The sequence below is a fragment of the Varanus komodoensis genome, unplaced genomic scaffold, assembly GCF_004798865.1.
Source record: "Varanus komodoensis strain SLA01 unplaced genomic scaffold, ASM479886v1 scaffold1, whole genome shotgun sequence".
Lineage (NCBI taxonomy): Eukaryota > Metazoa > Chordata > Lepidosauria > Squamata > Varanidae > Varanus > Varanus komodoensis.
Genome location: NW_025335268.1, coordinates 68,262,689 through 68,284,496, shown reverse-complemented (window position 1 = coordinate 68,284,496; position 21,808 = coordinate 68,262,689). Strand labels below are relative to the sequence as shown.

Sequence of the window (21,808 nt, the reverse complement as noted above, 5' to 3'; positions counted from 1 at the left end):
ATGCCCACGAGCCCTGTTTGGTTCTGGAACTGAAAGCAGCTTCATGCCGTCAGAACTCCAGGTGTATGTCTTTTGCATCACAATCCTATTGATCTTCTTGTTGTTGCGAGTCGCCAAGTTGCATCTGACCCATTGCGACCCCATGGACAACATTCCTCCAGGCCTTCCTGTCTTCCACCATCCCCGGAGTCCACTTAAGCTCATGCTGACTGCTTCAGTGACTCCATCCAGCCACCTCATCCTCTGCCGTCCCCTTCTCCTTTTGCTATCTATTGTTCCCAGCATCAGGCTCTTCTCCAGGGAGTCCTTCCTTCTCATTAGGTCGCCAAAGTATTTGAGTTTCATCTTCAGGATCTGGCCTTCTAAAGAGCAGCCAGGGTTTATCTCTAGGACTGACCAGTTTGATCTCCTATGGTCCAAGTGACTCGCAGGAGTCTCCTCCAGCACCACAATTCAAAGGCCTCAGTCCTTTGGCGCTCAGTCTTCCTTATGGTCCAGCTTTCACAGCCATACATTGCAACTGGGAAAACCATAGCCTTGACTATATGCACTTTTGTTGGTAAGGTGATGTCTCTGCTTTTTAGTATGCTGTCTAGATTTGCCATATCTTTCCTCCCAAGGAACAAGCATCTTTTAATTTCTTGGTTGCAGTCCCCGTCTGCAGTGATCTTGGAGCCCAGGAAAATAAAATCTGTCACTACCTCTATTTCTTCCCCATCTATTTGCCAGGAAGTGAGAGGACCAGATGCCATGATCTTAGTTTTCTTAATGTAGAGTTTCACCTATTGATCTTAGTAACAATAAAAACACCCTCAAGCATGCATTCGCATGCATGTTCAGATGGAAACCAGTCCCACAACTCCCAGAATGCCCCAAACAGCACATACGGAATAGCCACAAAGGCTGTAAATTTCCCATGGACACCCCTTCCTCCTTGGGCATTGTAGGATTCTATGGGGTCACTTGTGTATGAAATTGCCATACAACCAAGCCATTATTACTCAGCTCAAAGTGTCAAGCAGACACTTTGAGCTGAGTTTGCCTGCAACCTCCATATGCCTACAACCCAGGTTCTTTTTTAACTGGAAATTTTGGGGTTTGAGCCCAGGGGCTTATGCCTCAACACCTGAGTTCTGCTAAGGAGTTGGGATACTGACCCCAAATGGTGGCACATCAGGCCTGTTTATTCAAAGCAAAACAGCCTTCCTGAATTTGCATTCACATTAGAAGCCTGCAGTTCCTCCCATGTCACAGAATACATGTATCTGTTTCTCTTCCAAACTCCACATGCATGGATTTAGGGAGGAAAAGCTTCAGCACTCGAGATAAAAATTTACACATAGGATTTATCTTCATGAAGCTTTAACCCAGCACTTATCAAGGCTTCCTGTTCTGAATTCCTTGCAGGATTAAGCTCCTGCAATTAAGCTTGCAAGATAAGCTCCTGTCTCCTTTAAGTTCCCCCATGGGGGGAGGGGGGAGCTCTTGCCCTTCATTGCTTTCTATCTATTCCACTCCAGAAAAACAGCACTGCAGGTGGCATAAGACCATGGCAGAGGGACAAAAATAGGCAAGCTTCTCATTCTTGCTCTTCTGCCGCTGGAAAATAGCACACCTCTCCAGAAAAAGCAAAAGACACGGCTGTGAAGAGTGGGCCAGACCCTGGAGGATGGTGACGTTGTGTGAATCACCCACAAGGTACCATGGATGAGGAGTGGCAGTGGAGAAAAGGGTACTATGGTTACAGCGTGGAACATGGACCATGATCACACAGCATCCCCACAGCTTCCAGCTTACCATACGATCCTTTAGTGCATTCCGGAGCAAGGGAAGAAACTTCCTGGGATGGAATCGAATCACTGCTAAAAGAACGAGGCACCACTGAGTGTATCTTCCAACATCAGAACACAGAGACAGCTTATGGAATGCACACATCCACCTCCTTACCTGGGCAGAACATCCGTCAATGGCTGAACATCACCCTAGTTGGAAAGAGAGGAAAGCTTATTCTATTTGTTCTCTCTCTCTCTCTCTCTCTCTCTCTCTCACACACACACACACACACACACACACACACTCACACGAGCACCAAAAGCAGTGCAGATTTACAGTTAAGAGCTGGGCTCACCTGGCCTCTTGCAGCTATATGGGTCAGTTCTAGCAGCAGTAGGAACACTTACATAAATTGGAGATGCATGACAGGATACCATCTTGATATGCAAAGCATTACAGGCTAAACGATTTTCATTTGCATTCTCTTTGCTTTGGAGGAGGAAGCTATGCTATTTTGTTTGGGCCCTTTCACAGCAGCTGTTTCCTACAACACCAAGAAAGGGCTATAAAAATAACCACGGATCTCATTGGAGGCCACCCACTTATTTCTAGACACCGTAAAGCCCCTGAAAAGAAACACTTTTTAAAAGAAGCCCATTAGCTTTCCCTCTCCTACTTTCACATAAGTATACAGCATCTACTGTCAGATGCATGTCTTTCGCTATGTAGGTACAGGAAAGAGCCATCAAAAGGAGATCATAAAGCAGAGATGGGCAACATGGATGTCTGGGGGAAATTCCAGGTCCCTGCAAGTCCCCAGAGGTTACACTCCTGTTGCAAAAAAAGAGAAAATGCTACCAAAATCATTCAGTCCCCAGGTTTCATGTTTCACATTCCTAATTTAATGTAATGTTGTATTCTTACTACCATCCCTGTTTACAGGAGTTGATCAAGGCTGATAAAGGAGGACATGTTGGAGGTCATTCATTCATAGGGTCACAGCAACACATAAAACAACAGACTGCCCCAGATTCTTTCTATCACCAGCACCAGCAGGTTGACTTTGTATATTGAGGTACTGCTCATGATGATGGTCATCATACACCTTCATAAGTTTTATTTCCCAAAGGAAATCCCATGCAGCTAACGGAAAGGGGAAGAAAAGAGCAATCAATACTTCAGTGTTAAGAGAGCAGCCTTCTTTTTAAATGTCAGAAGTCTTCATTTTCTAGAACCATCCCATGCTGCAGCTTAGCATTCACACCTTTCACATGTTTTGGACTTATGCAGAGGATTGGGAGCGTTGGAAGGACTCCTTATTGGCCCTCCACCCACTCTTGAGATCCTTACAGCAACCCTATAAGGTAGGTCAGCAATAGAGCAGAATGCCCCGGGGCAACTTACAACTGTATTGGATTCTGGAACTGAAGCAGACACAGCTGTGGTTCAGCACTTCTAGGGCAACCCAAAACAAGCAGAAATGCTCCATTCGGGAATGAGGCAGAGTAGCAGAACTTGTGTGAGATTTCTCTGTCAACCTGCCTCCTTCCAGAAAAAGGCTTTTTGGGCCATTCTGGGGCTTTCCCTAGATCTTGGGTCAGTGGTGCGTTCTGCCCACATGGCAGAATTGGTTGGATCCACAAATGGAGGAGGAAGTAATTGTTGGAAGCATAGGAATTCTGTTTGATTCTGCCCATGATCTCCACAGTATGGATTCGGGAAAGCCGATTTTGAGTGGGGCAGCTTGCCAGAGACTGCCTAATGGCTTTCGGATGTATCCACAGCGCTGCCCCTTTGACAAAATTGCCAGCAAGTTGGCTCAAGAGGAAGCAAAACTCTCTGAGAGCTGCCCAGAAGGTAACTCAAAGTGCCATCAGTCCTGAAAGTTTTCCTCTGGAAAGACCGCACTGTAAATCAGGGAAAGAAAACTAACCTTGGCAAAGTCTGCATCCATCCTTGTGCCTGAAGGGAAGCCTGCATCAGTCTGGTTGCCAGCAGAGCAGCTCTTGCACCTGATGACAGAAAGTTTTATTTGCATGTGGTGGCCAAAGCATTGCGCTTACCATCCCTTCCCCTAAAGTCAGTCACTGGGGATATTTTTATCTTCAGCATTTACATAGGTGAACAGCTCAGTGCATGCAAAACAGAAGTAAAGTTAGGAAAGCGGTTGAAAGCCAGAGTGGAAACAGCCAGGTGGCCCTCCGTTTGCAGGGGCCATGAAACTAGAATCAGAAGTTGGAGGCACTTCTGTCCAAAATGGGAGTTGCATTCAGAGGAGAAATGCCAGCACTTCAAGAGCAACAGACACACAGAGTTATGTTACTAAATGAAAACCCTGGGACATCTAAGTCCTGAGACAGAGAAATCCAAAAAAAGCTCCATTGCACGATGCTTAAAATGTGCCAGCTTGCTTAGGAATATTACAAGTGCTGCTTGAAGTGTGACAAAGAGCTTAAAAGTGCTTCTTGGCTGCTTCTGTCCATGACGCACTTGTTCTCCTAAGCATGATGCAAATTTACGGCAGATGCTAAGCAGGTCTGACCCCATGGGACATCCTGGAAGCCAGATGCCAGCCATTCAGAGCTCTTCAAAATAGGAAAAATAGCAAAGCATTAAAACAGAGCTCATGAATCACCTTATAGCAGAGTCCCACATGCAGCGGCTGTGGGCACCTCCAATACTGCCCAGTGAAGGGGTCTCCAAACTGACACCTCTGGGTGCCTGTAAAACCCTTTTCTCCCATTATTTCTAAATACAAATACAAGGATTTATATCTATTCATAGCAATGGATATGCAGAAAACACACACAACTTTCTAGCAATTATCTTGGGCTTCAACAAAAGAGGACCAAATAGCTTAATGAGTTTCCATGTGAAGCTGTTGTCTATATACTCCTTATTCAAATACTGAATGTGTTGTAAGGTCCCAATCCATTGCATTATAGGCGTTTAGCACTTATCCTTCAGATGTTGCAATACTTGTCAAAAGGGCATGGAAAACCCATTCGTACTGACCATATATCAATTTCCATGAAACAAGAAAATATTTTTTTAAAGCAGGCTGAAGACCAGGAGGGTCTCCCACAGAGTTGGGCAGGGGAGTGGGCAGCACAGCTCTCCCAGAGTCTGGCGACTCAAGATCCCTTCTTCAGAATGCGGCATTCTAGGTGAGGTGCCCACGGAGGCCGCCTGTCCTGCCATGGCTCAGGAAGTCCCCAGGAACTTCTCCCTGAGAAAGAAGCCCTCAAATCAAGGCATCGAGGCAGAAGGAGACAGTGGCCAAGTGGGGAAAAAGAAAGACGAGAGGGGTGTGTCCTCCAACCTCAGGCAGTGGAAGATCTTGCAGCGGCCATGTTGAAGGCTTTTGAGGGATAAAGAGTTGCATGGTTGTGGGTTCACCTGCTTTTCCAGCATGATGTGATCAGGGGCAGAGGCTTTTTCAGACTCTGAAGACTGCAAGGCGATGGGGGAGAATGTGGACTTTTAGATGTCAGGCACAAACATGCAAGATCTTCGGTGGTCAAATCCACCTGCCTGAAGAGACGTTCTAGGAAGCTAGTATGGACGCTATGGCACTGATGCGATACATTCTAGCAACCCCACCACGGTGTTTCACACTGACAAACCTCCCAGGAAGGCCTTGAAGAGGTTGTACATCGCTGCTTATCTATTCTGAAGCAAGGGGAGAAGATGAGCTCTGAGGAGCAAGTGGGAAGGTATTTTAGGCTGCCTTAACAGAAGCTTCACTTCCAAATCACGTGAAGAATTTGTCCCCGTTAAGCAGCACTGGTTAGGCCTCATCTGGAGTATTGTGTCCAGCACTGGGCATCAACGCTTAAGAAGCAGACAAGCTGGAAAGGGTTCAAAGAAAGACAGCAAGGATGATTCAGGGACTAGAAACAAAGCCCTGTGAACAGAGATTGAAATAACTGGGCATGTTTCACCTGGAGAAGAGCAGACAGACTGAAGAGAGATCGAATAGCACTCCACAAGTACCTGAAAGTTGTCACAAAGAGAAAGGACATAATCTCTTTTCCATCATCCCAGAGTGCAGGACACAGAATTATGGGTTGTTACAGGAAGCCAGATTCCAGCTGACCACCAGGAAGAACTTCCTGACTGTTAGAAGAGGACCCCATTACCTAGAGAGGTTCTGGTCCTCCCACACTAGAGGTGTTCAAGATGCAACTGGGCAGCCATCTGAGAGGAATGGTTTAACTGGAGTCCTGCACTGACCAGGGGGTTAAACCCAATGGCCGTCTGGACCCTTCCAACTCTACTATTCTATGATTCTACTGGAAATGTAACTTACCTATTGGAGGGAGAGAAGTTTATCTGTATGTAACCTCCATCCACAAAGGAGTCCATTAATTCTTCATGTCCACAGAGCCATTGCTTTAAAAATGTGACTGTTAGACCTACCTGTCTTCTTCCAACATCACATCCAAGATGGATCCATTTCTCAGATGTGGCTCCTCAAAAGCAGATGATTGTCCAGTATTTTTAAGGGTCCTGAGTGCAGAACTTCTCCGACCCAACAGGAGAGAGTCAAGCGCCAGTGCATCTGTTCAAAATGTAAAAAGCAGCACATGGTCATCTCCAGAGCTGGCCATGTTTTCTTGGAGTCCCACAGAACAAGGCAATTAAGCAAGGCAGTTTTTAGAGTCTTCCCACAAATGAATGAGAGTGAACCAGCTATGCAAGCCACTCAGGGCTAGAAACTTCACACAGATTACCATCACCTGCTTTGGGAGGGGAATGAAGACATTTTAATGAGGAAATAGATGTATAGTCCTGATGTGGCTAGGGAATGCATGCTGAATCACAGCCCATGACTGCTTTCTCTTCAAAATAAGAAGTGGCTCTTGAGCATGCTTTTGCAAAAACAAACAAACAAACAAAAAAACCCATGTTTTATGTACAGTGTCATGTGGAGTTTGGACGCAGTGCCGGGTACCTTCCTTGTCATCTGAGAGGTGGTCTCCCAGAAGCAGAGCGTGGACTTGCAAAAGGCCACTCAAAGAACTCATGACCAAGAAGGACCTTGGAGTCCTTGGGGCTGCATGAAGAAGGTACCACGTTCAGTCCGTTGCATCTCTGGGGGTGTCAGGCCCAACCTTCTGACACAGCCTGGCATCACTATGAACAGTGGAACCCTTTGTTACAGCAAATCAGGTCAGGAAGACCAGCTTTCCAGAGATTGTGACTATGCTTACACAGTTACAGCCCCAGTAAACCAGACGGTTGAGGCAAAGGCTCTGGACACATTGCTTGGTTCAAGAGAAAGACCCAAGCTTAGGAGTCATGCAGAGTCACAGTTAAGAGTCCAAAGCCCAGAGAAGGACTTTCCAGTTCAGATTTCAAGACTGACAGAAGTCCAAGAACCATGAATGGCTGAGGCAAGAAAACATTGGTGGCATTTGAGAAGCACTCTGGAAAGGTTCTTCAGCCAGAGCACTTGCTGAAATACAGCAAAGGGGTACTAGACCCCTTCTGACCATCTATGCCAACAGGGCAACCTAGCCCAGAAGTGAGGACTATGACAAAGGACATATCTTTTCTTCAGGTGTCTTAACTTGGTGTGGCACCTCTGAACTATGCTCTCCTGAAGAATCGTTCTCCACTGGGTTCTCACAATCCCAGGCTGGAAATCGGAGGTCTCCTTTAAGGCCAGTTTTTGTGGCTGTAGCTGATAGAGCAAATAGTTCTCCTTTAGTCTATAATCGGATGGAATGCTAGACAGAGCCCCAGCTTCTTGCAACCGGGCTGGGTTCCAAATCATTCTGCTCTAAGTCTGAATCAGATTTTGCTTCCAAAACTGTAGGGTTTGAAGCTCTGATACTGGAGCTCCATCCTGAAAATACCTGCCTGGCATCCTGGAGAGCTGCTGCCTGTCTGTGTGGACAATACTAGCCTAGAAGGACCAAAAGTCCCACTCAGATCTCCATCTAAAAAGACGCCACCATCTCTGCTGCCCAGCAGTACCATTTCATAAGGGTTGTCATACTTCCGTCTTACCTAGCTGTGAAGAATATTGTGAGAAGCAGCATCTTAAGACGGGAGACCAGGATGAACGAAAAGGCCAGTGCTGTGGCACTTCAAATCTTTGATTGCAGCTGCTTTCCTAATTTAATTAAAGAAAAGGAACTGAAATCCATCCCTGCAGAAATCTCAGCACCATTACTAACTTATGGACTGTTTGCTACCTGAGACCAATCACACAATGTAAACAGTTGAATTGATTTTCAGAACCAGCTCCAGTTACATTTTAATGGGAGGGCATTAATTCAAAGACAATAGCAATCCTAGAATTGCATGAGGCGAGGTTCCTGCTTCTTACAAGGGATAGGAAAGATATCTAAGCAAGCCCTGGGACTGAAGCCGCTTGCCTAAGAGAAAAGGTTGGAGAATGCCCAGTTCAGGGGAAAAGGGCTGAGTGAAGGAGACATGGAGGGTTTGTACTATTATGCACAGGGCGGAAAAAATGGAGAGGGGAAGTTTTCTCTCTCTCTTTTGCAATCAAGTACCAGAAAAGGAACACTGGGGAGCTGTTCTGGGGTTCCTTTCAGAATAGGGCAGTGATTTCCCACACTGAAGTGATAATGAAACCAAAGGTGTAATATAAACTCCTTTGCTATGGCGAATAAGGGCTGCATGTTTTGCTGTAGCTGGTGATAGATGAGCATCAAAAAAGGGAGAAAATAAGAAAAATATGCTCAGAGATGCTGAATACTTTTCCCTATTTAATTTTTTTGATGACACTAGCAGTTTAAAGGGCAACACTTCCTTGCAAGACTGTTGTTTGCATCCTTAGTTAAAAGCTAAAGTTTAAATTTCAGCTGATGGTTTTGTTCAACTCACTGTTTTACTGCTGCAGCCAGAAGCTGACACCACAGGTTTCAATGGACTGTACTTCCACATGCTATGCCCAGGACTACACCCAGGCCCTATGGTTGTGAGATTTTAGCCAGTGGTGGCTGGGGCTGGTGGGAGTTGTAGTCTATCTGGAGTGCATCCAGTTGAGGGAGACTAAAATAGCAGCTGATTAAGTCCTGTGGTGCAGAAACTCAGTTTTAAATCCAGTACAGGCTAACTGTAGTAAACCAACGTCTCAGCATTGCTAAAGGGGTATGGTATGAAAACAACCCTCAATTCACTATGAATGTCTGTAGCCCAAGCATCTTTTGACACTGATGTTCAGCAGAGAATCCTCTCGGCCGAGGGATTTCCCAGTGGCAAGTGTGGAAAGAGAAAAGCAACTAAGAGAAAGAGGCTCGTTCTGTTCCATTGTCCCTGCAACATGCATTTGCCTCTGGACCTGGGTTCTACTCCCCACTTGGCCCTGAAGCGCCCTGGCTGACTTTGGGCCAGTCATAGACTCTCAGCCTAACCTACTTCACAGGGCTGCTTTTGTGAGGATAAAAATGGAATGGAGGAAACTACTCATATGCTGTTCTGGGTTCCTTGGAGGAGGAAAAGAAGAGGGATATAAATGCAAGGCAATAATAAGAATAACTTTCCTGGGCAAAGAGTCTGAATGCGTATGGAATTACCTTGTCTTCCGTTCTTGTCTCTTCATTCACATTTAAGCTAGACAAAGGCCGTCCATCAGCATCCGCGCAGCTCTGCATCAAATTTAACAGCAAGTTAACAGTCTGCTCCTAGCATCAGAGGCAAAACAGGCAGGGTTTGGGTAGTGTGGCTTTGGTAGGAATCTGGTGGTGCCATATCCTCCTGCAGTTGGGTGCACTAGTACTAGGGTATTTAGAGTACAATCCTATGCATATTTAGACAGAAAAGCAGCCTGCAGTTCCCAGCATTCTCCTGCTAACACAGCTAGGGAATTTCAGGCCTCTTTTCTCTTGAAGCGTGCATAGGGTTGGATGCTTTCCATGCATCCTCTGGAATTCTTTCCCTGTCGAGATTAGTTGGAGGCCTACGGAGTTGATCTCTAGAGCTGTTTCTTCATGAAAACTTTCTCCGAGGTGTGAACATAACAGTATAGTTCCACTTTTACTGTCACACATGCATTGTTTTATTGAAGTCCACTATGACCACCATCTCTATTATAATTATTATTCTTGCTATTATTATGCAAACTGTTTTGTCCCTTTTTGGAGGAAGCATGCATTTTTTTCAGCAAAGAAATAAATAAGTGCCAATGCCTGGAGCAAGGAGGGAAAAAGGGCAGTTGCTCATGAGTAGGGCGCATGGCTTGTGTGCAGAAAGTCTCAGGTTCAGTCCCTGGTGTGGATGAACAGAAAGTTTGCTGGGTTGACGTTTTGTATGAGTACCCAAGTCACACTTCTCAAGACTAATCACAGGACAGAAAGGACCTTGGGAATGCAATCCATACATTTCTCAAGACTTGCAGTGAGTTTCCAAGGAAAAACATGGACATCCCAAGAGGCGTTTGTTCGAAGTGTGTGCAGAAAAATGCCCACATTTGAAAAAATGATACAAAATCGCTTTTCCTAATGAAAAAGTGCGATCACTGGATACATGGCAATAATGAACATATTTGGAAAGATGTGCATAGCAGAACATCAGAGTTTATATGGGGAAGGGCTCCCACTCTGATACAGGACTAAAGTTGGAATTAGCTTGGTGGTAGAAAAATGACAACATTGACAAATTCCCCTCTCCCTAATCAACAGCTTCTCCAAGTAGGGCTGAAATAGACCCCTTTTAAGCTCTTGGTTTCCTCAAAGGAATCTTGGAACCTGCCAATTGCCATAGCACATGCCTGACATCACCCCAGAACTACAATTCCAAGCACTTTTTGGAGAAATGTAAGCCTTGCTTAACTCATTCAGATCTGCTGCGTAAATGCTGCTTAGTTATTCCATATCTCCAGAAAGTCGTTTATAAAATGTGGATGTTGGGGATGAGTGGGGGGTGGGGTGGGGGGAGAGAAAACTAGTTTTTTCTAATAATGAAAATGGATCACAGACCTGATAGAGAGTTCGACCCAACGGTCCAATAAAGCTCTTTTCCCTCAATGAACCAAGATCAGCTAATCAAGAAAACATGGAAAGTGTTGATCACAAACTGTCCCAAATTATAGAAGCACTTCTCTTTCTTAGCTGAAGTAAAATCAGTCTGCCAAAGTGGTGCAGAACAGAAGAGGCTCTGATTAGGCAAAGGAGGCTCTATAGACACGCACAGGTCACTATCTTCTTCAGCAACAGCTATGAATCTGGGGACAATGAGGTACTTCTCAAAGCAGAGGAACCAACTCTGAGGAGCAAACCCAGCTGAAGCCGCCCTGTCCTACTCGTGATGTTTGCTGTTGGGCTGCGGTAAAAACAGCTCAGTGGCCCAGAATGGTGGCCCACTGCCCAATCCAGTATGGCTCTTCTTTCGTTCTTGGCATTGTTTCCCAGATGCCTTTGGGAAGCCCCAGACATAGACATGAAAAGCAAGAGTCCTTTCCCAGAAACCCCTGACACTAGAGGGAAGAGACTGCCATCCTGGATAGGACCTATTGAAATGAAGTTACCCCCCGGAACCAAAATCCAGAGCACCTGCAGTTTGAATCTGGGCAAAAAGGAGGCATGTCAGCCATCTCAAGTCAGAGACAGAGATCATGAAAGCCATGGTGATACTCACTGCTTTGCTCCTTAACCTTCCACTCCAGCAGCTGGCAAGTTTGGGTCAGACGGAGGTTTATACCCTGGAGTCTTTCTTGCGCAGCAATGCTGTCTCTTAGCTCCTTTTGCAGAGAGTGCGCTTCCTCACAAGATGCCTGAAAGTGGCCTTCCTGGTCCTCAACCTGTGGGGGAAGCACCAGGTCAGCAAATGTTCCAAGTGGCTCCTTCTGAAGTTCTCGGCAGACTTCTCACCAATGAAACTAAACGTACGCCTCTTTCCGGAAGCCCTCAACTCCTGGTGCGCTTCTGCATTTAACAGGTTTCGTTCGTTTCTCAAGGCAGATGTGTGTATGAGCAAACAGCTTCTTCCTGTGCAAAGCACATACAAACTGCCACCCCCACCTTTTAGCTTATACTTCCTCTGCCTTTTGCAAGCAGCAGATAAACACGAGGTTCTGCTTTTGCTAAGAAAGGAGACCCTAATCTTGGGCTAGCTCCCCAACAGGTACAAAACATACACCCTCCAATCCTTCACAGATGGAAATAAGAGCCCATGGGTCAGGGGCAGGGGAACATCAGTTCTCCTTTTTGCCTTCAAGGTCCCATCATTCAAAATGTGCAGCTCTCCGAATTCCTCCCTGGAGTTCTCCAATCAAACACTGCATACGAACATGGAAATATTAGGGGAAAGAATGTTCAAAAATGCACTGGATTAAGAAAATCGCTTGCAGAAATTGTGTCTATTAGCAAACTGCATGCACCAGGAAAAATCTACACAGGCATGCTTATGAATTTTCAAGCGAAATAAATTTTTTTTCAAAAGTTTGGCATGCACAACCGCACAAGAATGAAGGCATTTGCAAGGTTCAAGACAAGCAGGGAAAAAAAATAAAATCTGAGAAACTGACATGAACAAGCTTGTCCAACCTTCTCCATGGCTAACAGAGTTGATACAGCCATTAAGACCTGGGACATGTGTCAGGAAAAGATGCTGGGAATCGTCCTGATGCTGAGGGCGATTGAAGGCAAAAGGAGCAGGGGACGGCAGAGGTTGAGGTGGCTGGATGGGGTCACTGGGGCAGTGGGTGTGGGCTTGGGTGTATTCCAGGAGATGGTGGAGGACAGGAGAGCCTGGAGGAATGCTGTCCGTGGGGTTGTGATGGGCAGGGCACGATTTTGTGACTAAACAACATCAGCCCAACTAGGGGCACATGCAAGAGGCACTGTTGCTTCACTGGTGTTATCCCTGAGCAGCAATTGGAGGTAAACGGAAGGGATTTCTGAGTCTTCAGAGTCTCTGTGGGTTGGAGGTTACCCAACCTGGCACTTGAACCAGAAAAACTGAAAGGAGGAAGCAGGGAGGGAGGATGGGAGGGAGGGAGGGAGAAGGAAAGACAGGAAGGCCTCTTCCATCCAAAATGCTTCTCAGAGTTGGATTGGACCTCCTGGAAGAAGGCCCTGAAATCGGCCACAAATGCCCTTGTTCAACTGCAGTGAATGGGACAGCAATTGTGGCTCCCGCCCAGCTGATAAGCCTTCCTTTTTCGAGGCTGAATAAGACCACACTCTGCACACGCACTATGACCTCATGGCCTTCAAAGATCTATCAATGGCTTTGTTTGTTCGTAGCTCAGTTTTCTCCTCCAAGCAACTCCAGATGGCTTACATAATCCTCCTCTTCTCCAAGTTTTCCTCATAACCAACCTATGGCGTAGGTTGGGCTGAGGTTGGGCCTGGTCTAAAGTCACCCAGTGAGTTCCATGCAGGGAGCAGAACCTGGATCTCCCAGGATCCCAATCTAACACTCCAACCATTGTGTCCCTCTGGCTGTGACCCACTTTCCCAGGTGCTTCACCAAACAGCAAGCCTAACACTCACCCTCTTGAGGGCTTCCTCCAGCTGGTTTCTTGCTTCTTGAAGAGCTGATCTCAAGATGTCAGCCTCTCCCTCAGCATCTTCTTTCAGCTTCGTGACTGATGCCAGTTCGCACTGCCTGAGAGACGTTACAGAAGAGCACGGGGGCATGAACGGAGGGCATTGCTCCGGCTTTGAGTTGCCCTCTCTGCTAAATTGCCAAGTTTATTAAGTTCAGTAAGTCTATAGTTGCCATATGCCATCAACCCATCTCCAACTTAAGGAAACCCTATGAATGAAAGCCCTTCTTGGCCGCCCTGCTCAGTCATGGCCGTGGCTTCCTTTATGGAGCGAGCCTGTCTCATCTCTGGTCTTCCTTCCAGTCTGCCTTCAACTTTCCCTAGCACATGACTTCTCCAGACAATCATGCTTTCTCACGAAGTGCCCAAGCACGACAGCTTCTGTTTCTCATGTTTGCCTCTATTGCCAAGTTCATCTAAGTTTACTGGATGTGCGGACAAATAGGCCCACCTCAGACCTAGGAACCCTGTGATATTTTTCCTCCTGCATCTCCAGGGAAGTTCTGCCTTCTTCTTCCAGCTCCTGCACCTCTTCTCTCCTACCCAAGACCTGCATCTCAAGTGGCCCTGCTTTTCAGAGGACCGTTCTTTCTTGGAACGCGTGTGCCATTTGAAGGACTGTCCAGCAGTGCAAGTCCAGACTGAAGATCCAGAACCATGAGAACTGAGTCGAAGGGCCCTGAAGATGCAAAGCGCACAGCTCACTGGGACACAGTTGTCCCTGTCCTGGTATGATGCATTACACTCCTATTCAAATGCCAGGAACTGGTTTTTCAAGCTCTGCAGCTATAGATGTACATTAAATTATGCAAACGTGTTTCTTTCTTTTTGGGTGAGGAGCAAAGGGTCACTCTAGTGGGGTGGAGCAGGGAACGTCTAGCAAAAGATATTCTTCGCCTTGCTTTATGCTCCCAGTGCGAGAGGCAGCCTTCACCAGCCGTGTGAACTGGATGAAGCTGGGCTATGTGTAACCCAGATGCGCTGAGCTACATCTCCACCCCTGCGCCCACACCACAGCCCACGCTAAAAAGAGCGATGGAAATGGCGCAAAGAAGGGAGAGCCCTGGAAAAGGATGACTTCACGTGGGACGTCCTCAAAGGATTCTTCTTGATGTGAAGAATCACAACCAACACTTCAGGCCCAGAACTGAGTCTAGCTTGTTCAGCTGCTACTTCTTTATGTCACTCAAGGTGCCATTTCTTGTCTCTAAATGTTCTATTTTCCACAGGGTTTGGTGGCACTGGGTGGACACCGGAAGAGGCTCCGTGCAGCCCATGGACCACACATGGCTTACTTTAATATGGACAGAAACGAAATAGTCCAATGCACACACTACTGGGAAGAAAGGAATACCTTGAAGAAAGCGCTTTCTTCAAGTGCAGCTGCTCCGTTCTCATTTTCCTCAGTTGCACAACCATTTTCACAAGCCCCTTGTCCAAGGATTCCTTCTGAGCTTCCAAGAGCTCCAGCTTTTGAAGCCACAGAGTTCTTCTAGCCTCCAGGTCCTGACGGAGAGCCTGTACAGACATTGTAAATTGGGTTTCGAAGAAGACAGCGATAGTTTCCTCGCCTTAGGCAATGATCCTTGTTATCCAGCACCAATTCGTTCAGGTGACTCAGGAAGACCAGCCTTTGTTCCATCAAGGGCCACATTCACTCAGATTTAATCGTGGGCAAGGGGGCACAGGGGATGCGGGTGGGACAAGGTTGCCACACAAGGCCTCTGTCAAGGTCATCTCCTTCCCATACTGTTTCCCTCTCCATCTCTCTTGAATCTCAAGGTAGAGAGAAAGAAACAGTGTGGAGTAAAATGAGTTAGACCTCTGAGTTAGGCAGTTATCAAATTACCATCTGCAGAAATCAGAGGAACCAATCCAGTCCTTGCAAGCCCTGTACAATACATGAGAAGATGGCTTTCCCAAGGACAACCTACCCAGACACTCTGATCAAGGTCTGGGGCCTACCTCCAACAGCCACTTCCAAGGGAGGCTTGGTTGGTGGCAACACGAAGAAGGGCCTTTTCACCCCCCCCCCCCCAGTTATGGAACAAACCTGTCTAAGGCCAGCCTGGTGCCAAGTTTAATATCCTTTTGGTACCAGCTTAAGACGATCTTCTCCCACAGATCCTATAATTAGTTTACTGGGGCTCTTTTGGCTGTTTAAGTAGGTCTTATGATTTTATTTGCAAAAGCTGTCATAATTTAAGTGCTTTAAATTTGGTTTTACATTTTTGCATGGTAAACTTTTTATGGTGCTTTTACTCTTGCTTGCATTTTATATTGTATTTTAATGTTTTGTTGTGAACTGCCTGAGGAGTTGGGCGGTATAGACATTAATTTGATATTGGGTGGTACAGCAGTTAATTAGACAGACAACTGAAAGGGCCTGCAACTCAGGAGTATTTACCCCCAACCTCTTCTCATAGGCTTCTTGCCCATTTGCCTCAGCGTCTGATCCCTGCAGCAGAGACAGACCAGATAATTCATCCAGGTGAAAAAGTTCTTGCTGTGAAAAGAGGAAGGGAAACCACTCAATTTATCACATCTGTCAGTAAGCACAACTGGGGTACACAACCCTTTGAGAATGATGGAAATATTTGGAGAGACTTTCAGGGCAACATCATCAAACAAGGAAGTGTTTTGCTACAGTTTGGAAGTGGGCAAAACCAGAAAAGCTTCCACGGTCTGGTCCCTAAGTCACTGACATCAGAGTCTTCCTTACCAAATTTTGGATGGCCGCCTTAAACCTTTCTCCCACTCTCTCTGGCTCTTGAAGCAGCAGCAAGACCTCCCTGTCCATTGATTCATCCAGTAAAGACCATTCGGTGCTTGGGAACTTGAAAACCAAAGGATGGAAAAAACCACAAAGCACAATTGACTAAAGACAACAGACACTGGCCAAAGGCGACCTGGACTTGAAACTCGGGCTTTGCAGGAGTGCTGAAAACATGTGGCTGATATTTAGGACCCACATCCTCTCTCCTCCAAATGGAAGGTAACTGGAGAGCTGGCATTCCCTGGAACAGTGATGGTGCACAGTCCTGCCACTTGACCCCCTGCCCAAATTCCCAAGACTCCCTCCTGCATAATTTCTGACACTGTGGAGGGGGTGATGTATGACAAACGAAAATATAAAAAGCACTCCTAAGCCCAGATCCAGAAAACTGCCTGATTCTGCAGCCCTGACAAATAGTTTCTCAAAAGTGGAAAGGAGGAGAGAGACCATGTAAGCTGCGGAGAATCCTTTGCACGGCGGGGGGGGGGGGGGGGGGGAAGAATGGGACATACTTGTAATTGATAAATACAGAAGCTGAGAAGCAGGCAAGCCAATGAATAAACAAGGAAATCTGAGCCAACTTTGTATTTCGTGAGACAACATTCACATTCCCGTGATGGGATGCAGAAAGGCACAGGTGTGTGCAGCAACCTAGATACAACCTAGGCCAATGCTCTCCAGCCTGATGCTGTCCAGAAGTTTTGGACTTCAACTCCCATCACCTCCAGCCAGCACAGCCAGTAGCTAGGAATACTGGGAGCCGAAGTCCAAAATACTTAGGGTAAGGCTGCACCAGTTGCTAGCTTGGGTTTATATGTATATATTCTATCAACATTTGACCAAAGATCTGCATGTCACACACTCCCGAAGACAGGAACCAGGCAGTGTGTGGCTCCTGCCTCTTCCATCAGAGAAACTGGGCTCTTGGATTGCAAAAGGAGTTGGGGAACAAAGGAAGGAGCTCCATTAACACCATCCATTTTCCATAAAAAAAGGATTCCTAGGTTATATTTGCATTTCAAATCCTCCCACCTTGTGAATGTCATTTCCAACCTCCAATTGTTCTTCTGCAAGTTCCAGCTCACAATGCAATGAATTGGTTGCTTCAAGGTTGCTGCTGTTGAGTTTGTGCATTAAAGGAAAGTTGATGCCATTCCTAGCAAATAATTATGATGATTAAAATTGTTGCAGCTCAAAAAGAACCAACTATTAAAAGTGCTGTATCTTTTCTCTCGGAGCTCCAAAATACTCACGAAATCAGTTCCTGCTGCATCCGCTGAACGTTTTTCACCAGCTTATTCTTCTCTGCACGCAGAGTCTAGAATACACACCCAAAACAAATCTCTCTTAATACTGGGTTTACAGGGGAAAGGTCATGCAGCCCCTTCCTTCCTCCTACTGCAATGCATTTTTAACACATTATTATTACACATTAGATTTATATCCTGCCATTTTTTTCTTTTAATGAACTAAAGATGGCTGACTTCATTTTCCAGATGCTACTCTCCATCATATTTCCACAACAACCTTCCTGTGAGTTAGGCTGGGCTGAGAGTTTATGCCTGGCTCAATGTCACCCAACTGGCTCCATGGCTGAGTGGAGACTAGAATCTGCATTGCCTGAGCCTTAGACCTACCCTCTTAACCACCGCATCACACCAGCTCCCTATTAATTATTGTTAATTAATGTTAACATTAATAATCAATATTACAATGCAATAATTATTAATCAAATGCACGATCACCTCTATTACTGAAGTGTATTCCTTAAGGGTAGACTTGAGTTCCTGGACATCCATGTCTTTCTGTAAAAGAAGAAGTGTTAGAATTATAAGACCTCTGCATTTCCTGAAGTTGGCCTACTTTTCTTGGGTGGGATCGTGTCCAGCACATTCAGGGCCCACCTGCCCAGAGGAGCACCTGCTAAGTCCCCTGGTTACTACTCAAGAGGAGTCTGCATGGACACAGGCTGCCATGCCAAAGTAGCGATTGGTGGATCAGAATATTTGCATCTGTCACTGTCCCATCTGTATATCCTTAAGTTTGTTCTGTCTTCCTTCTGCATCAAAGTATGACTCTTCCTTTTTAAAGATTAAAATCACATTTTAAACAAAATCTGCATATGTTGTGCTCATTTCCCTCAAACTGTACATTTAGTGTCATTCCGAACATAGGCATCTCTGTCCTTATTTCAGCCTGCTGGTTTGAATAGAGAATGGCATGAAACATTTGTAAAAGTACAAGAACAAAGGGTAACGGTGTTCAGTTCCATGCACTGGCCCGGGAAGTACCACACCAAGATCGCTTGGTTTAAAATGCTGACCAAATTTAGTCTGGAAGCAGCGGTAGAGCAGCTCAGACCAATCTCCATCCAGCATGCTGCCTGTCTGCTCTCAATGGGCAACATTTCTCTAAGGTCTCAGACAAACATCTTACCCGGCCAGTAAGATGTGGCTTTTCCCCATGCACCGCAGATCTGTTCAGGGTAGCTAGATCCAAAGAGCTCTAGGAAGCTCACAAGCAAGTTGTAAAGGCCAAGCCTCCCACCCCGAAACTCGTGTTCAGAGGTAGGCTGCTCCTGGATATGAAGGTTCCATTTTGCTCCACGGGGCTCAATGGCCTCGCCTGATATATCCTTCCAGTGCAGAAAATGCACCCACTAGGAGAAGACCAATGAGTATTCTTGGTAAGCCGTCCAGAGACTCTCTTCGTAATGGGATGGCATAGAAAAACTTTAAATAAATAAATAAAATAAATGGGAGGGGAATGCGGGCCATTTGGATGCACTTGACCGTGCATGCTCAAGAAAGGGCTTATTTAGTACTACAAAACAGGGTTCAGTAGTGAACACCATTTCCATGGGGACAAGGTAGCTCATTTCCTCACTGTCTTGTTCCATACATTCAAATTTTCTGCAGGTGTCTAGGGCAGAAGAAAAGCAAAGGCCTGCAAAGAAGGGTCCCCTGGAAGAAGGCTTCTGAAGGCAGCGGATGTTTGCAAGCTGACTACTCCAAGGGCAACCTTGCGTGGAAGGGGCCCGGCATTTTCCCACTCCGTGCTTCCTGCAGGGAGCCATAGCCAAGTCAGAGGTACATGGCTTGCCCTTCCTGCAGCAGCCTGAGCCCTTCGCCCACATGGTTTGCACAACTTCTGCTTAGCATTTGACTTCTGGTCTAATTCAGAGCATGGCCAACTGCAGAAGTTATGGAGAAACTGGGGTTGCGGGGGGGCGGTGACTCAAAACTGGGTGGGATAGCTGATACCCTGAAATACAGAAACAAGATTCAAGGTGATCTTGATAGGCTGGAGCACTGGGCTGAAAACAACAGAATGAAATTCAGCAGGGACAAATGCCAAGCTCTGCACCCAGAAAAAGAAACCAAATGCAGAGTTACAGGATGGACTATACTTGGCTCAACAATCCTGCAAGTGGGAAGGATCTTGGAATTGTTGTAGATCACAAGCTGAATAGGAGCCAGCCATGTGATGTGGCTGCAAAAGGGGCAAATGCTATTTTGGGCTGCATTAATAGAAATGCCATTTCCAAATCCTGGAAAGTGCTAGTTCCCCTTAACGCAGCACTGGTTCCGTGTCTTCTGGACGCCTGTGTCCAGTTCTGGGCACTGCAGTTTAAGAAAGATGCAGACAAGCTAGAAAGAGACATAGAAACAGAGCGAGTCAGAAGGGGTCACCCAGGCCATCTAGTCTGACCCCTGGCTCCAGCTGGCTCCACTCACAAGATGCCCACCATGTGCATGTCCAGCCTATCCTTGAACACCCGCACCGATGGGGCCTCAGCCACCTCTCCTGGAAGCCCATTCCATGCCTTCATGTCAGGAAGCACTTCCTGCATCAAAACTGAACCTGAGTTCCCTGAGCTTCGCTCCACTTGTTTTGACCTTTGCTTGCCTTTAAAGGGCTCCCATCACTGATATGCTAAGTGGATTCAGGATGTTCACACACAGAGAATGGTCCAGTTGGCAGGACCTGATGGCACACCATGGCTTCATTTGCCCATAGAGGCAGATGCTGGCTGAGATCCCCCCCGGATAAATCCTTGGATTTCCTCCTTTTGCTTCCCTTTCCTCAGCATCCCCTGCTGCTGCTTCAACTTGCAACCGATGAGTGCTTTTCTTTCAAAATTGCCTGGCCAAGGAAGTGTTTCTGAGTGGGGGTGCCCTTCTCTCATTCCCAGAGGGACCTGCAAAGCTTTGAGCACTGGCACTGCTTAGAATCCTTCCGATACAGTGCCCTGCACTGAAAAAGGAAGATCCGTTCTTCCCCTTCTACAAAGGAAGTTGTAGCATTTATGATAATGTGAAGTAATGTCAAGGAGGAAGGAACCTATTACACAGAATGCTGGACTTGATGGGTCCTTGGACTGACCCAGAACAGCTCCTGCAAAAAGCCTTGACCCGTCACCAACCGCAGCATTCGCAAGACCAGTGGATGGTGCATTTATTTTCAAGTATTTCAAGTATCTACCCCGATCTACCCCATGCTTTTGAGGTCTGCTGTCAAGGTCACCGTGATGCTCCCATGAAGACCCGTTCCACTGTTAAGCTCCATGCTGGAGATGCAACGCCAAGCGCCCCATTTCCAAGCGATGAGAGAGGTAGCTATCAAAGGCAGCACCTTTTTGGTAGCAATATCATGTTTCTGGATCAATGCTCCATTGATGGGATTTTGATAAGAAGACTGATCCGGTTCACAAATCATGAAGCAATTCCTGGGTTATTTAACCCAGGAACTGCTGGCACTATGAGCACACTGCTTGTGCATTTTTTCCACTTTCCATTAACAACCCCAAAACGAACAATGGGCAATTGTTGGGTTAACTCTGGATTGTTTAACCCATAAACAGCCCTGTTTCCAGGTCCACATGTCATGAAACAATCCAGGAATGGTGAGATTTAATTGAAAGAAACAATTGTTGGGTTAAACAACCAAGGAATTAGAGTGGGACATCCAAGCCAAGTCAGTTTGCTTTATCCACCAGGCATGCAAATGGCCCTCAAATACTGAGTTTGGTCGCCAGTCACTTGGATCTTGGATGGCTGCAAAGTGGACTGGAATCCAGGAAGCTGAAAGCAAGGAATCCGGTGGATTTTCCACACAAAACAGATTCCTTGCAAATCCCTAGTGCAATTCTATGCATGCTCAGACAGAAGCTGTAGGACTTAATTCCCAGAAATTGAAGGACTTCATTCTCAGATCCCTCAGCCAGCCATGCTAGACAGAGAAATTTGCTTAATTCTGCCAAAGCATGCAAAGGAGGCACGCAGGAACTCTGGATAATTTGCAGGTTACCAAACTTCCTAGAATTTGGTCCTCACGGAGCAGGAGCAAGCACCCTAACACAAGTGATCATAAAAGTTTTCCGGGTACTCTACTTTCTAAATATATACTTGAACGGAATTGTGCTTGAGAGGTCACTCTGTATCTGCCTCAAAGAAATGAGATTAGTGTTGGGTTTGTGCTCTGTATCAGATGGAAAGCATTCCATGCCTGGGCTTAGTGCCCCTGAGCGAGGTGTCAGAATCCTCCAGAATAGAAAAACACCCATTTTTGTGCAACTTTGCTCAAATGGAACACCCGATATCAGCAAATTGGGATCGTCGTGTTCCCTCCTGGAAGCTGGTAATCAGTATCAGACTCAACCAGGAACTTCTACAGGAACTCTCACACATTTGGTGCCACAAGCCCGGCTTTTTGTCTCAGTGGAATCATGC

General features: G+C 46.3%; 1 protein-coding gene across 1 annotated transcript in view; it reads right to left on the bottom strand.

Moving 5' to 3' along the window:
- IRAG2 (inositol 1,4,5-triphosphate receptor associated 2) overlaps positions 1-21,808 on the bottom strand; it is a 52,126-nt gene that overhangs the window by 17,994 nt on the left and 12,324 nt on the right. Inside the window, exons 11-25 of the mRNA XM_044430398.1 lie at positions 17,822-17,881; positions 17,330-17,394; positions 17,109-17,232; positions 16,023-16,136; positions 15,708-15,806; positions 14,655-14,818; positions 13,245-13,359; positions 11,386-11,548; positions 10,728-10,789; positions 9,327-9,398; positions 7,792-7,897; positions 6,196-6,337; positions 3,707-3,785; positions 1,948-1,982; positions 1,798-1,862 (exon numbers count right to left, since the gene is read on the bottom strand). Of these exons, the coding sequence (XP_044286333.1) occupies positions 1,798-1,862; positions 1,948-1,982; positions 3,707-3,785; positions 6,196-6,337; positions 7,792-7,897; positions 9,327-9,398; positions 10,728-10,789; positions 11,386-11,548; positions 13,245-13,359; positions 14,655-14,818; positions 15,708-15,806; positions 16,023-16,136; positions 17,109-17,232; positions 17,330-17,394; positions 17,822-17,881 (1,465 nt within the window). The remainder of the gene's footprint in view (positions 1-1,797; positions 1,863-1,947; positions 1,983-3,706; positions 3,786-6,195; positions 6,338-7,791; positions 7,898-9,326; positions 9,399-10,727; positions 10,790-11,385; positions 11,549-13,244; positions 13,360-14,654; positions 14,819-15,707; positions 15,807-16,022; positions 16,137-17,108; positions 17,233-17,329; positions 17,395-17,821; positions 17,882-21,808) is intronic.